General features: G+C 40.5%; 2 protein-coding genes across 7 annotated transcripts in view; both read right to left on the reverse strand.

Annotated features, from left to right (window-relative positions):
- The window catches only part of LOC139582859 (centrosomal protein of 170 kDa protein B-like), a 30,327-nt gene extending 18,378 nt beyond the window's left edge, over nt 1-11,949 (reverse strand). For 2 of the 4 annotated variants that reach the window (XM_071413254.1, XM_071413253.1), the window contains exons 1-6: nt 11,636-11,948; nt 9,724-9,861; nt 1,759-1,848; nt 516-596; nt 317-373; nt 41-152 (exon numbers count right to left, since the gene is read on the reverse strand). In XM_071413254.1, the coding sequence (XP_071269355.1) occupies nt 41-152; nt 317-373; nt 516-596; nt 1,759-1,848; nt 9,724-9,828 (445 nt within the window). In that variant the 5' untranslated portion in view covers nt 9,829-9,861; nt 11,636-11,948. Of the gene's footprint in view, nt 1-40; nt 153-316; nt 374-515; nt 597-1,758; nt 1,849-9,723; nt 9,862-11,635 lie in introns of all 4 variants that reach the window. The other 2 variants (XM_071413256.1, XM_071413255.1) reach the window with 2 other exon arrangements.
- A 2,105-nt stretch (nt 11,950-14,054) lies between these two features.
- Nucleotides 14,055-17,785, reverse strand: part of LOC139582860 (RAC-alpha serine/threonine-protein kinase-like) — a 66,964-nt gene continuing 63,233 nt past the window's right edge. For all 3 annotated transcript variants that reach the window (XM_071413258.1, XM_071413260.1, XM_071413259.1), the window contains exons 11-14: nt 17,492-17,706; nt 17,324-17,411; nt 17,118-17,220; nt 14,055-16,924 (exon numbers count right to left, since the gene is read on the reverse strand). In XM_071413258.1, coding sequence (XP_071269359.1) covers nt 16,845-16,924; nt 17,118-17,220; nt 17,324-17,411; nt 17,492-17,706 — 486 coding nt within the window. In that variant the 3' untranslated portion in view covers nt 14,055-16,844. The remainder of the gene's footprint in view (nt 16,925-17,117; nt 17,221-17,323; nt 17,412-17,491; nt 17,707-17,785) is intronic.

A 17,785-nucleotide genomic window follows, 5' to 3' on the forward strand; every position in this document is an offset into this window, starting at 1 on the left:
ATAGCATTTAAACAGGTTTGAAGCCTTCACTAACACCTACCTTGAGACAGAGATTTCCTTTCTGTCTTCTCTAGCTTGGACTCCAGGTGCTCAGCCATCTTCCCCTCTGAGGCCTTCAGACCCATCTGCAGCTGGCTGGTGTATTTCTCATGCTGAAACAGTAGGAGGCACAACACAACTCACAAAAAGAACACACTCAAGTTGCCAAAGAGAGTAAAGTGAATTGATGGTAGACTAGAACTGTCTGAAAAGCTAGTCCAGGTTAGGGTTTAGTGTTTTATTATAGTTGATGTTAGCATTAGCATAGAAAGCTGACCTTGAGTGCCTCCTCTGGGACTTTGTGTTGGCTCCTTTCTAGGATGTACACATGGGAATGTAAATACTAGGTTAAGGCAATAGCCAATCACATCACAGACAAACATTTCAATGACATTCCAACGCTGATGTTTATATAGGTTATTATGCATACATGGCACAATAATTATGCATTTATGACATGAGTGAGGAAAAAGGATATCATATCCGAAGCGAATGACATCAGACAGTTTGAGGGTGATGTAGGTTTGGTCTGGGATCCTCAGGTCATTCACAAAGGTCTAGAGGGGAACACAACATAGTTGGTTACTGTAAACTGGAGATATTGAATGAAGACAACAGTCTCCATGAGGTACTGGGATAGACACTGTGCACCACTCATCCACCTTCAACAATCAACACAAGAACAAGAACGTCAGTGGTATTTCAGTCCAGTACAGAAGAGTAACTGTATGGTTAAGGCCAGGGAAACCTAGTGGCAAAGCCCACTGGACCACATAGAAAGAGAAAACAACTGGAGATGTAATGATGCACAACATACAGGCCCTGAACTAAAAAATTATAGATATTTTTTATTGTCACATACACCAGATGGTTGCAGTGAAATAGGTTGTTTTACAGGGTCAGTCATAGTAGTACAGCACCCCTGGAGCAAATTCGGGGGGGGAAGTGCCTTGCTCAAGGTCACATCAACACATTTTTCACCTTGTTGGCTTGGGTATTCAAACCAGCAACCTTTCGGTTACGGGCCCAACGCTCTAACCACTAGGCTACCTGCCGCCCCAGTCAGTTACAGACAATTAGATACAGGCCCTTAGCCTAACTGTAGTGCAGTGCTAGTTGGACATGATCGATCCAGTCCAGTGAAAGCTACTTGGAATGTTTCTGCCTACTACGGAGGGAAGTCTGCATCAGCAGCAAAACAAAACGTCTCTCTGAAATATCTAACAGCTAGCCTCCCGCTCGCAACCAAATATTTCCCATCTCACAGCACTATTTGGAGGCCTTTACCATTTAAAAGGAAAATGTTTTCTTGACTGTTCAGTAAAATGGCCTCAGCAGCACTTTTGGACCGCAGTTGTCATGTTGCATGTATGTAATCATAACAAGTAAAGACACAGCATTTACATTATTACTGCACAGTAGCCTACGTTTCAGCGGACAGAACACCAGAAACTATCTTCATAGGACAGAGCTTAACCCTGCTTCTTTTGGCTAGCATTAACTTACATATGTAAAAGAGATAAGTGCCATTAAGTGCTTGCTTAAGCTGGTTATCTACGATGCCAGGCTTAGAACTACTTAATAGAATACTGAAACATATTGGGCCTTTTAGATATAATTCTGTCTTTGTGTATAGTAAGAGAGGGGAGTCCTTGTACCAAAGACAGAAAGGAAAACTACTTAAACGTTTCCCTGCCCATCCCCCCCGTGGGTACTCACTCCATTGAGGCTGCCCAGGTCTTTGACCAGGTGCTCATTTGTAGCAGGGTTGTAGTTGATGACGGCGTGCTGCTTGTCCACACTTCGAGACTGAAAGAGATAAGAGAGGACCATGGATGGTTACTTAAAGAGTAGGTTTACTTCACCTGTGCCCTACAATTATAATCTATTTTCAAATAATGCAATACTACATGAATAAGTACCATTATTACATATATAGGACAGTGACTGGAATTCCTCACATTTACTTCTGCAGTGATACAATTTGCAAGACTATTTTTAATACTCAGCAATACTACATGTAGATAATGAATGGTATCCCGTGGTATTTGGTGAATTGTATGAATGATGAGCAAAATATACTCTACATTCACATCCTCCTACTAACAATTGTGCCTGAACAGAACGTCCTCATAATGAAAACCGGTGATTACCAGCGACTGAGCTCTCTCTCTCTCCTATTTACCTACTCCAGCATGACACTTCAAACAGGGCCAGCCATACAGCGATCTCTCTCATCACAGGACTTTCTGTTGAAATTCATGTCTTTATTCATCCCTCCTCCATTATACGGACTCACACACCAACTGAATGTGAACAACAAAGGTCAGACACTAGGAGGTGCCTGGCTGTGCAGTGTGCACTAATGCAATGGCAAGCTTTGTCTTGATGGTCACTCATAAAGAGCAGGGTTTCTCAATACATTTCCCACCAACAAACCAAGTGCATGAGTACAGTACTAAACAGTGGGCCAAGTCAGTTGAAAAAGATATACCTACTATGATGCGTGATAAGGCTTGACAGTGGAAGGAAAAGGGAAATGCTACAATGGGGTCTCTTCCAGGAAGGGAAATGAGTCAGAGACAAACTCAACTACCTCATGACAGGAGTCATCCTCCAGACAAGTATCCAGAGAGCTTCGGACAGTGACCTGAAGCATTCTGCCTAGCCAAGTTGCTGGGTTAGTTGCAAAAATCACTGTTAAACACATAGTGATGAAAGACTTAGTGACACTGAAGCCTGATACAATAGACAAAGGATGGTAGTCATGATCCACCTCAGATGGAGGCACCATAAGACTGAACTAAATACTATATGGCAGTCATGGCACTAAAATGGCTAAGGGTCCACAATAGCAGTCTCTTAAAACTGTATCACAACCGCCCGTGATTGGGAGTCCCATAGGGTGGCGCACAATTGGCCCAGCGTCGTCTGGGTTTGGCCGGTGTAGGCCGTCATTGTAAATAAGAATTTGTTCTTAACTGACTTGCCTAGTTAAATAAAATAAAAATAAAATAGTACCTTTTTGAACACACATTGTATCTGATTTTAATGAATTATAAAATCATGACAAATAATCCAGTTAAATAAAATGGTGTAGCTGCACCTGTGTGTCATATATTCAAAACAGTGTTTTGAACTACACAATACCATCATTGTTGCCAGATGTATGAGGTAGCTTTCACCTCTAAACAAAAAGGGGGGTGATGAATAGTGCTGGCCTCAGTCACAGACACTGCTGTGCCTCGGTAGGTAGGACAAAGGCCTATTATCTGTGGCCAACAATATGGAGGGGGTGTAAATTACACACAACATCGGGAAGAGAAGGCCTTTCTCCGCTACAGAGGGGTCCAGGAGGATGAGGAGACTTTAAGTGCAGGTATGGAGAAAGATATGGATGGCAACAATTTTTCACAATACAAACTGTGTTTAGATACAAAGAGCAGGTGAGGAAGCATTAGTCCTATAACACAATGTTATACTGGGATAGCAACAGGCCCACCATTCGCCGTGTGAGGAAAAAGTCCACCTCAGCTGTTGCTATAGGCAACTGACCAGATCAGAGGAAGCTGCAGGGCTGACAGCTCTGCATCGTCGGGATCTCCAAACTGGTTCCACGGCAACTGCCAGGGACTATATATATATATATATATATATATATATATATATATATATATATATATATATATATATATATACTGTGCTCTAATGGCCTCTTTTTCACTGCTGTTCTGGTTCAAGACTTTTGTTGACAACTGGATGACTGGGTAATCTTTCTAAAGGTGTCTTCCTCTAGTAGCAAACAAGAGTGTATCTTTTGTATTGAAATCCAGGGGTTGATTTTTGGAATATCCAGGGCTGAGGTTTTGACTGACAAAAGCCTGACACATATAATAGAAAAGCCAATAAGAAAAGTGTCTATTTCAAAGTCTAGTCGTGTCTTTCACAGTACAGTTGTCTGAGCTATGCAGTGAAATGGGACATCAATCTGGCTATAAATAGCAGTATGTAAATCACACTGTTGCTGTTCCACCCACATATCAATAAGGTAGTGATCTCCAGCCGACAGCGCACTAGCCCTAACCGGACGACAACCAATTTCGACATACAGTACACCATCTCATTAAACATCCCAACATAAGAGTCCTTTGTTGAGAGGCGTCCGCTTCCTGATTTCTGTGATGCTTGATGTCCATTTCCCCTTCTTGCTGCCCCTTCCTACAGTATGGTAGTCAATCAGATTGTTCTAAAAAAGGTTTTACCATAACACAGCCCATGCACCCATTATTTTAGAGTGCCTTCAGAAAGTATTCACACCCCTTATCTTTTTCAAAATTGTGTTTGGTTACAGCCTGAATTAAAAATGGATTAAATGGATTTTTGTTTTTTATCACTTTATCACACACAATACCCCATAATGTCAAAATGGAATTATGGTTTTTGAAATGTATTAACATTTATTCAAAATGAAAAGCTGAAATGTCTTGAGTCAATAAGTATTCAACCCCTTTGTTATGGCAATTTTGAAATATGTTCAGGTCAAATTAGCTTAAAGCTGCAATATGTAACTCTTTGGGCAACCCTACCAAATTCACATAGACAAGTGAGTTATAGATCTGTCAGTCTCATTGAAAGCAAGTCTAAGAAGCTGTAGATCTGTTCTATTTGCTAGTTCTATGCTTTATGCTTTCTATTCTTAAGTTTTGTTTTTGCATCTTTTACTTTCGGTTTTGTACACCAGCTTAAAACAGCTGAAAATACAATATTTTAGGTTATTGAAAGGATTTTTTTTTTTACAGCGGTTTAGATGGTACAATGATTCTCTACACTGTATTCTCTATTGTTTGTTTAGTCACATAAACTGAAATTAGGCGAACTATTAGAATTTTAGCAATCAGGAAATGGGAGAGGGAGTTCTGCATATTGCAGCTTTAACAAGTTACATAAGTTGCATGGACCCACACATACAATTAACGGTAAGGTCCCTTAGTCGAGCAGTGAATTTCAAAAAACAGATTCAACCACTAAGACAAGGGAGGTTTTCCAATGCCTCGCAAGAATGGCACCTATTGGTAGATATTATTTTTTTTAAAGCAGACATTGAATATCTCTTTGAGCATGGTGAAGTTACTAATTAGACTTTGGATGCTGTATCGATAAACCCAGTCACAACAAAGATACAGGCGCCCATCCTAACTCAGTCGCCGAAGAGGAAGGAAACCAACCGCTCAGGGATTTCACCATGAGGCCAATGGTGACTTTAAAATAGTTACAGAGTTTAATGGCTCTAATAGTTTTCTCCTATCATTGTAGTTACTCCACAATACTGTACAGAATAAAAAATATTCCAAAACATGCATCTAAAGTAATACTGAAAAAAATGTTGCTAAGAAATTAGCTTTTTGTCTTGAATAAAAAGTGTTATGTTTGGGGCAAATCCAATACAACACATTACTGAGTACCACTCTTCATATTTTCAAGCATAGTGGTGGCTGCATCATGTTATGGGTATGCTTGTAATTGTTAAGGACTGGGGAGTTTTCAGGATAAAAAAGAAATGGAATGGAGCTACGCGCAAGAAAAATCCTAGAGGAATCATCACTGGGAGATTAATGCACCTTTCACCAGGACAATAACCTGAAACACAAGGCTAAATCTACACTGGAAATGCTTACCAAGAAGACAGTGAATATTCCTGAGTGGCCGAGTTACAGTTTTGACTTAAATCTACTTGAAAAACTATGGCAAGGCCTACAAATGGTTGTCTAGCGATGATTAACAAACAATTTGACAGAGCTTGAAGAATTTTGAAAAGAATAATGGGCAAATGTTGCATAATCCAGGTGTGGAAAGCTCTTAGAAACTTTCCAAGAAAGACTCAGAGCTGTAATCGCTGCCAAAGTTGTTTCTACAAAGTACTGACTCAGGGATGTAAATACAGTTGAAGTCGGAAGTTTACATACACTTAGGTTGGAGTCATTAAAACTCGTTTTTCAACCATTCCACAAATTTCTTGTCAACAAACTATAGTTTTGGCAAGTCGGTTAGGACATCTACTTTGTTCATGACACAAGTAATTTTTCCAACAATTGTTTACAGACAGATTATTTCACTTATAATTCACTGTATCAGAATTCCAGTTGGTCAGAAGTTTACATACACTAAGTTGACTGTGCCTTTAAACAGCTTGGAATATTATGAGAATAATATGAGTAAATTGGAGATGTACCTGTGGATGTATTTCAAGGCCTACCTTCAAACTCAGTGCCTCTTTGCTTGACATCATGGGAAAATCAAAAGAAATCAGCAAAGACCTCAGAAAAAAATGGTAGACCTCCACAAGTCTGGTCCATCCTTGGGAGCAATTTCCAAACGCCTGAAGGTACCAGGTTCATCTGTACAAGCAATAGTACGCAAGTATATATACCCTGGGAATGGGCAGCCGGTCATACCGCTCAGGAAGGAGACGTGTTCTGTCTCCTAGAGATGAACGTACTTTGGTGCGAAAAGTTTAAATCAATCCCAGAACAACAGCAAAGGACCTTGTGAAGATGCTGGAGGAAACAGGTACAAAAGTATCTATATCCACAGTAAAATGAGTCCTATATCGACATAACCTGAAAGGCCGCTCAGCAAGGAAGAAGCCACTGCTCCAAAACCGCCATAAAAAAGCCAGACTACGGTTTGCAACTGCACATGGGGACAAAGATCATACTTTTTGGAGAAATGTCCTTTGGTCTGATGAAACAAAAATAGAACTGTTTGGCCATAATGACCATCGTTATGTTTGGAGGAAAAAGGGGGATGCTTGCAAGCTGAAGAACCCTGAAGCACCAACCCTGAAGCACGGGGGTGGCAGCATCATGTTGTAGGGTGCTTTGCTGCAGGAGGGACTGGCGCACTTCACAAAATAGATGGCATCATGAGGGAGGACAATTATGTGGATATATTGAAGCAACATCTCAAGACATCAGTCAGGAAGTTAAAGCTTGCTCGCAAATGGGTCTTCCAAATGGACAATGACCCCAAGCATACTTCCAAAGTTGTGGCAAAAGGGCTTAAGGACAACAAAGTCAAGGTATTGGAGTGACCATCACAAAGCTCTGACCTCAATCCCATAGAACATTTGTGGGCAGAACTGAAAAAGCATTTGCGAGCAAGGAGGCCTACAAACTTGACTCAGTTACACCAGCTCTGTCAGGAGGAATGGGATAAAATTCACCAAACTTATTGTGGGAAGCTTGTGGGAGGCTACCCGAAATGTTTGACCCAAGTTAAACAATTTAAAGGTAATGCTACCAAATACTAATTGAGTGTATGTAAACCTTTGACCCACTGGGAATGTGATAAAATAATTAAAAGCTGAAATAAATCATTCTCTCTACTATTATTCTGACATTTCACATTCTTAAAATAAAGTGGTGATCCTAACTGACCTAAGACAGGACATTTTTACTAGGATTAAATGTCAGGAATTGTGAAAAACGGAGTTTAAATGTATTTGGCTAAGGTGTATGTAAACTTCCGACTTCAACTGTACATATGTAAATGAGATATTTCTGTATTTCATTTTCAATATATTAGCTAAAATTTCTAAAGACATGTTTTCACTTTGCCATTATGGAGTATTGTGAGTAGATGGGTGAGATCAAAATAAATGTCATCCATTTTTAATTCAGTCTATAACACAACAACATGTTGAATAAATCATGGGGTATGAATCCTGAAGGCACTGTATGTGATGATGTAGGGGGAGTGGGTGAATTTGGAGAATTTAACATTTCTCAAGAACTTTAAACAGCTTTTTGCTGCAATCTAGGGAGATAATCATTATGCCGAATTCTATGTAAAAAAAATAAAAATTTAACTATTTTTCTGCATAGGTTCACTAAGCATACCCAGTTGCCTGTTTACATTTCATTTTAATGAGGGTGTCATTCTGACTTTTGTAAATCACACATCTCAATATTCTACACTAACATGACTAGGTGTCACGTTCGTTGGAATAAATATCGGACCAAGGCGCAGTGGATGTTGAGTTCCACATAATTTAATGATAAAGTGAAACTTAGCAAAGACAAAAAACAAATAAACAATAAACTAACACTGAACCGTGACTACAGCGGTGCTACATGCACTAACTCAAAACAATATCCCGCAAACACATGTGGAAAAAATGCTACTTAAATATGATCCCCAATTAGAGACAACGATTACCAGCTGCCCCTAATTGGGAATCATACCAATCACCAACATAGAAAAACAAAACTAGAACCCCACATAGAATAATAAACTAGACTAACCCCCAGTCACGCCCTGACCTACTCTACCATAGAAAATAAGGGCTCTCTATGGTCAGAACGTGACACTAGGATATTACATCCAAATTACAACACAGTACATGTGATCATAACACACATCATCAATACAGACACATATCATAGCATCATAATTAATACGCAAATATCATGATATTATCATAAGGTGCCTGATTACATTTTAATCAAGTATTTTTCTGCATATCTAAGCATACCTCTTGAGCTATCTATATCCACCTGACATGTGGTTGTTTATTAAAAGAAACTAAATATGCTTCTCTGCTAAAATCAGGTTCAAAGATTGAAAGGAATGTGAGTCTTATTTAGTACATTTAGTAATTACTTCCTTTTCTAAAGTCTAGCAACCTTGCCAGATCGTTAGACAAGCTACTCTAAATTGATTGATAGCCTGAAATGGCTTGGTAGCTAATTATGAGGTTGGGAGATTGGGAACCTATCTAGCTGGCTAGCTAAAGCCATCTTCATAAAATTGCTAGATGGCTAGTATCTAGCAAACAAACATTTTTGTTTTATTTATTTATCAAGAAGGAATGAATAGACTACATAGCTTGATAAAATTCATTTACAAACATACCTCCTGTGACTCCTGCCCATTACAGGCAGCTAAAATGTAAATCAAACGCTGTGTGTCACTCTACACTCTCTCTTCTCCTCCACTGACAATACTGCACATACTAGAATATCTAGCATCCTGCCTTACTAGCGAGAATAGGGGGGGGGGGGTACTCTTTGCCTGGTCCAGTCAGTTCCCCCTCCACAAAATACTGCTGACAGATCTTTGATTAATAATTATGATAAAACATGGGCTTGAAAATTAAATGGATCGAGTAACACTGGTCTATGCTACTGCTACTGCACTGTACAAACACACGCACAGGTCAAAGATTGTTTTTCCTCCAGACAGCAAACTTTCACATGATGGGATAATAACTGAGCATGCATTCTGAGGGAGGATAGCTAGAGACATCTTCTGACTTTTGAGCAATTTGTTGTCTTTCATGCTACACAGAGGAAAGAGACAGTGGCTGAGGAGGGCTGAAGAGGGTTGTCTGACTGGGTGGAATACTCACTGTTCAATGGGCACAACTACCAGAAGCTTTATCTACTGCCCTGCTTTACTTCAGTCACAGACATCATCTCTGAATGATCTTAGTAGTCACCATGTTTTACACACAGAGCTCTCCTCTTCCTCAAGAAGAAGAGGACTACAGAGAATACAATACCAGCATACAATGTTCTCTCTAATTATCTGTGCCTGAAGCTAAAAGTATGCATTTGATTAGAGTAACATAAACATCAAGCCTTTAAGGAGGTCTTCAGTTTAGGGCAGGGTCACATCACCTACCTGCAGCATGAGTTCACAGTCCTCCCGGCCCACAAAGATCATCTCCCGTGGGAGGCGGTGGCGGGTGCCAGAGCTGCTGACCAGGAACCATGATGTCACGCTCATATTTACAGGCCCCCTAGGAAACCCCTTTGCATCCTGGGACACACAGGGGACAAATACAGTAAGTCAGAGTAGGTGGTAACACACACAGTGCTGCACACTGCCAAGCCTTGTAGATACCGCTACATCAGCAAATACAGTTCAATGATGGCTAGAGCATTTCAGAGCACTTCATCCACTCAACCAACAAACAATAAATTGCTGATTTCAATGCTTTTTCTGTCAATATACATTGTACATCCATCAGCTCGCTGTAGGCCTAGCTAGCTATGTATATATATGAGGGAGCAGGACATCAATTGATTGACTTGTTATTTGACTTCACTGGCTCACGAAACATTCCCAAAATGCTATGCAGGATGCTGATTCACAGGAAATGACATGAGAAAGGGTGGTGTTATTGGTATCATTGAAAAATCAATGGCAGACATGCTTGGGTGGAAACATGACTGTGAGCCTATTTTTAAATGACACCATAATTAATAATTCGGTGAGCATGATCAGAAACTACTGTCTGTGTGCCCTTTGCCCTGGTTCAATGTCATCAACAGGAAACGGTACTGTAGCTAGGGATGTGGTGAAGGTAAGTCCACAGCCCCCTGGGTAGAAGTCAGATCTGATATGACACAGGGTGCTTTGGTACTGGTGCCAAGGGATGTGAAACTGAGAGGGGCCAAGATGCTACATGTTGTATCAAAAACACTCGAACCACACCCTTGACCAGGGATGGCTAGCCCTCTGCTAGGAGGAGATCGCAATACCGCACAGCCATTTCACTGTGGAATAAATGGGGCTTTGGTAGCAGCAAACAGCATCAGATGCCTTGTAAACTTAATGAGAGCCTACGGTATGTCCAGCAATGGACAAATATGGTGTTGCTCTGATACCAAAACAAATATACTGTAGGCCCTAAAGACACCCAAAACCATATATACTGTATATATACAAAATAACAATGTAGGCCTATATGGTGATAAGTAAGCTATTATTAGTATGTTATAAGCCTTATCCTATTGACTAGCACATGTTAGGCCTATCTCAAATGGAAACAATAAAACATATTTGTAAATATATTATATTTAATATTTCATACTTAATTATTCATAAACACATTTTATTCATTATTCATACTGAGAATACGAATCCCATCAATTTCCACATTCCATTACAGGCCAGTGTCAGCAGGCTATAGGGTGCACGTGATTCAACACTTTCGTCTGTAGGCCCTACTTGAAACATACAGGCTAATTGAATCACCGTCCTGGTTACATTCAAGCTCAACCTAAATGTGTTATTGAGGCGACCCGTTTATCCAATACGAAGGACAGTGAAAATTCAATCCAAAGCATTTAATTTGAGAAATAACTCGATCAGATAGCGAAGCTGTGGTCCCGAATGCATCAGGGATCAGGGAGAAGCCGAGACGACTGGATGATAATGATGATGCTATGTCTGCCTTATATGCCTAGCCCTATTGCTACTTCACATAGGCTACTACGATACACTGTATTGATATTTACACATCCTGTATAGGTCGCTATAGCATAATATAAGCAGAGGGTGCCACTGTCGGAAATGCCATGGACAGAATGCTTGGATACAATGTAACATTAAAAATGCGTGTTAAACGCCAATACTAGTCTGTAGCAGGCTGCTGGCCCATTCATTGAAGCACGGACGAGCTAGATCTTTCTCCTTTTAACCTCAAATATATCCGCGCCGACCACACCAAAGATAGGCCTTGGCTACTGGCATCATAAACCAACGTCATTTTCTACTATAGAAATCCTCGCCCGGTCATGCGACCTACCTACAATATTCCAGATGCTGCTCCCCACCAGAAAGCAACAAACGATGTCACCACCAAATATACAGCAACAGCCTTGGCGCAATCCCTTGACAGTTTGTGGTCAAATGTGGCTTGAAATCATTGTCGTTACGCGGGTCCAGGTGAATAACATGCGAACTTCGGGTGGGGATATTGATGATGCTGTTATGGCATTTCTGTCTGTGACGGAGAGTCGCCGACCGTGGACCAGCGCCGCCTCCAAGCCCTCCGCAGGTTGTTGACGCAACACCACCAGAGGCGAATATCAAACGCTGCTCTTTCGGGTGGTGCACCTGCTGTAATGTAGGCCAAATACAGGAATTTAGTTATGTCTATCTCAAATAAATATTATCAAGCGATGTCACACGAAAATTTGTTGAGGATTCCTGTGAAAATAGCATTGGATATTGAAAATATATATATATATTTTTAAATTCAAGTGAGGGACATTGGTCACTTTATGTGATGTCGTCAAGTCTTTTGTTTCCTTTATAATACATTAATATTGTAGTGTAGGCTAACCGCAAATTTGGAGTAGCTGACATGATTTCAAATCTTGCACGTGTTATTATTACGGATATTGACTGCACGTAGGCCTATAGGGTATGCTTTCTCATCCCATCCAAACTGTCAGGTTAGGCTAGGCTACATGTCTTTACCACGCCCTTTTGGGTGGCCTGTAAATCCGCGCGCCCGTACTTATGTAGTAGCCATCAGTAGGCTATTCATTAGATGTGGTTGCTGAAAGCAAATCACAACTTTAGAAACTGTTCATAGTTATTATTTTTCCGCTGGAACCTCTAGCGCCAAAATCCGTAAGAACTACCAACATCAAAACAGCATTAATGCTGCACGCATTAATGTTGTGTTGATGCTGCACGCATTAATGTTGTTTTGATGCTGCACGCATTAATGTTGTTTTGATGCTGCATGCATTAATGTTGTTTTGATGTTGGTAGTTCTTACGGCACTGGTTAAGTTGCTTGAAAAAAAACAACTTTTGATTATATTACTTATAGTTTTCACACTACAACCATATTTACATAAATCCCAATGCATTTCAGGGGCCATAGACTTGAATGGGGAAAAAATCTAGAATAAGCTAGAAAATACCATTCCATTTAATATAGAAACGCTAAAACGTGCAGACCGGTCTGGAATAGTGTGCTTGTCTACAGCTTTTTGATACCATTTAAATACTTTTTGAACTAGAATTGTTTTAAATCTGCATAAAACTCCATAGGCTTGAATGAGAAGTATTTGAATTCACCACTTGAAACGTTAAAGCTACAAAGGATTGTTGCTATTTACATTTGCATAAAAGCCCCATGGACTTTAAAGGCCAAATTTGGATTCACCACTGATCTTGATCTATTTCAGCAGACTGACTAAACTTTTCCTACTTTATAACCCATAAAGCTTGCTGTATCCCCTTTAATTTCAATGGCGGAATGCAGGCTTCAACATTCTAAACTGAAACCATTGAGAATGTTCAAACAAAAACATTTTTGAGAGCTTAAAAACACATATGGCTTATGATGATATAGTACTCACTCTTGCTTACTATATATACTAGTCCACTATAATAACTCCACACCTACAAACCACCCCAAAATAGGTCACTATAACACAGCCTATGAAAACCCTTTTACAGCCATAAATACTTAAAGACTAGCAAGCACACCACATTTACTTCAGTAAAAATCCTTTTCTAGTTGGTGTAATTTCTGTTCATGGTCAGTTATAAATTGTGATTTCAATCGGTCTCCTGTAAAACTATGATGTCATGTATGATTTTAGATGCTTCATTTGGCTACATGTGCCAACACAGTCTAATGCCTAACCTTTCATGTGTTTTTTGTGATCATTTAGCTTTATCCAAGATGGGCCTATGTGTATCAGGAATAACTGCATAGAGTGAGTGCAACCTTTACCATTGACTAAATACAATGATAGACTGCATAGCCTTTTGAGCCAGACGATGGCGCACTATGCATGCCATATGGCTTTGCTGAAACAGAGCCTCCTTGAGGAACTAGCTGAAGAATTAACATCACAATGTAAATGCAAAACATCCTTCAGATCTATAGGAGTTTTTTTTTTAGAAGGTAGGGGCTAGGGGTCAACTGAGAATTCAGCAATTGTCTAATGTGTTGCTCCATCCACATCAAGCTCCAGCACCCAGCTTGGCTCACAGCTGGACACTAGCACACTGGACTGTCTCCCTGGACATCTGCTCCCTATTCTGGGCCATCTACACTTGGCTCTGGACCTCCATTGTCAGCCCAATACAGATATCCAGAGGATGGGCCAGCAAATGATGTGCTGGACAATATTTTTTAGGCTACCTGATACTCTTTATACAATTGGGGAGCTTAGAGTTAATTGAAAGAATCGAAAATCACCCAAAAAAATCTTTATTTCTGAATTCCAATTAAAAATACCACACACAGTGAGGGAAAATGTTATTTGTTCACAAAAGCTGGTGCATTCAATTGTTCAGTTTCTCATCTACTAAGGGGGCAAAGGAAATGAAATAACTTAAGAAAATGTTTAACACCCCCCTGACAGGGTAACTCATCAGGGGAGGACCGGTCCCTGACCGGTCGATAAGCAACAATTAGGTCAATGATAAAAATAAATGGAATGTGACAAAATTAAATATATGTTTTCCATTCATTTACAATTTATTTTCCATTAATTATCAATTGTATTGTTTTGTGAAAATTCCAAACCATTTCCTCTAGAAATCATTTATATTCAGACTAAACTAAAGGCCTTAACACTTGGCAAACCTAGAATCTGGTGGATCAGGACAAAGTCAATTATCTTCTTAATTCTTGAACAGTCAATCATTTTAAAGCTAAACGTAGATATCCTCACTTGGATTCAATTAGGACCATTGAGACACATTGAATTGTTACCCTCACAGACCTGTCCGCACAATCTCGTGCACACACACAAATACATACAAAATAAATGGTCATCCTTCCTCGATGGTGGTCAGTCACAGCCTGTTTGGTGTGTTTCACTTGCAACAGTAACGGTCTATGTACAGTAGCAGTCTGTCTGAAAGGTACTGTAACAGTCACTGAGGTGTTGCTAAAAGCATTGCGGAGAAAACACCCAATAACCGGAAAGGATCACAAAACAATAGAAAAAGAAAATGTACACAAACAATCACAGAATAGGCTACCTGTTGAGAACTAACAGCAAAGAGAAGGTCATTTTATTGGCAGAACATTCACAATTAATTTTGTACACTCAATCCCAAGGTTCGAATCAGTACATGCCTTTCAGATGATATTATCCAGGCTTCAGTCGGTGCTACTCCGATAAGGGTCAGGGCAAAACAAAGCAGAAAGTAAGGTTGTAAATCTCTCAAACTAAACGAGACTTTGGTCACAGTTCTAGCTAAGACGGATATTAATTTCAAACCATTTATTTTGTTTCAGCATTGCCCTCACGAGGACGCCAGTGACAATGTCTGCCTCCTTTCCCCTCACCATGGCATGGTGTTATTGCACAAACTCTCCACCAAGCTAACAGTCTTCAGAATATTTTCCAGAACTGAATCATTGATGAGAGTTTTGTTATACATTGTCCGGACTGTGACTGTTCTCAATAATAGACAATATTTGTGGAGAAACTGCTTGGTTGGTAAACTTTTTTTTCAAAAAAAAACAAAAAACTCTACAGGCAGGTGAGCTTCACTCTTGCGTAGTTTAAGCTATGCATGTGTGCACATTCAATGGCATGCTGGTAGAAAAAGACATATGTTTTCAACAAGTTGATTTATTTTATCAACATGTAGCTAGCATGATTTTCTGCTAGATATAAAAAGTGAGTTATATTACTTCTCATTTCAATGTACTTTGAAGTATATGTCTACAGCTTTGATAGAAAAATATAAACCAAGGACCAACTCAACATTTGTTACAGGGTAAATGGATAGTGCCCTTTCTAGAAAAAACAAGTGTGTGTGTGTGTATGCATGCATGCATGTATGTTACACACACACACACCTAGTCATTTCACCATAAAATGTATCAGGAAAATACCTCCCCTACTGTGGTTGCAGCAGCAACTTTACAGGAATGAACAAGATTGCTATTCACATGATTTCTCATGAAAACATCTATTTCACTAAACATAAATGTAGCCAATACACCCATCAAAAATGTCCTTTGGAATTCACAAAATGATGTGTGGATCATACTCTGTGCTTCACTTTACAGATGGTGTGATCCAGTAGAGCCAACTGTTTTCTCGATACATTGTACTGTAGTCACTAAGGACAACTGAGGCCAGTAACACTGAAGAAAAGTAGACGGCTCATTCCATACACTCCATTTCAGTTCTATAGCACTTACTCCTACTAGAAGGTGTGTGTGTTAAGGAGGGTCAACATTTGAGAGGTGAGAGACTGCAGGGTTATGCTCAGAAGGCACGAAATGGGAGAAGGCAACAGGAGGTGCTACGGGAACTTGTTCAATAAGAACACATATTTTCATTTTCTATTTCAAAACTTGTTGCTTCGTGGTGTCCTACTGAACACAACCCAGGTGTAGAGCTTTAGTGTTACCTCTCGCAAACATGTAAAACCTGGGAGTCAGAGCACAATGGCAGTGGTGGCTAGTAGATGGAGATGGGAAGGACTATTTCTACAGATCACGCTCTGATGTTTCCCTTTGCTCCATCAAAATATAAAGACAATCATTTGGAGAAATATATAGTGTACCGTTTAAAAAGCTAGTTTTCAGAGAACGCTTATGAATGTGCTTCTCTTTTGAGGCTAGCGGCATACGTATCATTGACAGGAACATCATGCTGCCATGAAGAATTAGGTAGGTCGGTCACCACTGTGTCCAAGTGTGTTGCTTTCGGCAGGCAACAGAAACCTCCCCTTAAGCAGAACAAGAACGGTATTTGAAACACTGGTGACACCAAGGTTGACTCAATAGTTTATAGTGACCTTTCTCTCATTGTCCATCTGAAGAGGAGACCAGGATAAGAAGCCACGCTAGACAATTGAGATGTGCACCAACAATTACAGCAAAATAATAAAAGTGAAAAGAGGTCATAGATGGCCTGTGAGGATGTGTTCTGGTCAGAGGTTGCTGTGTGTGGGGTCAGGGTGAGAAGGGTATGGTCCATAAGAGAGTGAGGAGAGGGAGTCTAGGTTTTTGGTTCAGGCTGTCCCACTGGCAGAGTAGGAGAACTGAGGGAAGTGGGGTCTCCTGTCGCTGTCGAAAGACTCCATGCTGTCATCTGGGAAGGAAAGAGAGAGAAAGTTAGAGCACAAATCATTAAAAAGTAACATTCATCTTTCAAAGCAAAAAACAAGGTCAAAATGTGGTTTATCTAGTAGTATGAACGCTACTAAGCCAACTAAGGGGAGTCGATGTCCTATAAATCCATAAAATCTTTAAGCAACGTTTTGTTGAGTTGGGAGGGAGGGTACCTTGTCCTGGAGGCGTGATTGTGATGGTCTGCCCGGTGAACTCCACGTCAAAATAGCGGGTGTCCGTTTCCGAGGTGACCTGGGGCTTGAATGGCGGGACCAGCTGAGAGGAAAGGGGAGGAGTCATGAGTGGGCACCTGCCTGTCATAACACTTGCCATCACCATGAGAACAATGACAACACATAGAAAGCTTAGGATACGATACCTTCTTCTCGTACACATCTTGCCACTCGATCCCAGCGAAGAACTTGTGCTGCATTATCTCCTTGGCGTCATCAGGCCCTCCACCTAACCTAAAGAAAGGAACACACACACAAAGTCAGTGTGTACACACACACACACACCCACCCACCTACACACACACACACCTTACCTCTGCTTGGGGTCCTTCTTGAGCAGACCAGAGAGCAGGGACTTTCCCTCAGGGCCCAGGGTTCTAGGAAAGCGGATCTCCTCCATCAGGATCAGCTCAAACAGCTTCTCATGGTCCTGGTTGTAGAAGGGCAGCCGACCGCACATCATCTCATACATGACCACACCCAGACCCCACCAGTCCACAGCACGACCGTAGTCATTGTCCTCCAGCACCTGTGTGTTGGAAAGGGGAGGTAGAACATGAGCGTCATGTACATGTGGGTGGTAGATCCTCTGGAAGGGCTTTCTAACC

This window comes from Salvelinus alpinus, chromosome 8 (assembly GCF_045679555.1).
Source record: "Salvelinus alpinus chromosome 8, SLU_Salpinus.1, whole genome shotgun sequence".
NCBI classification, from domain to species: domain Eukaryota; kingdom Metazoa; phylum Chordata; class Actinopteri; order Salmoniformes; family Salmonidae; genus Salvelinus; species Salvelinus alpinus.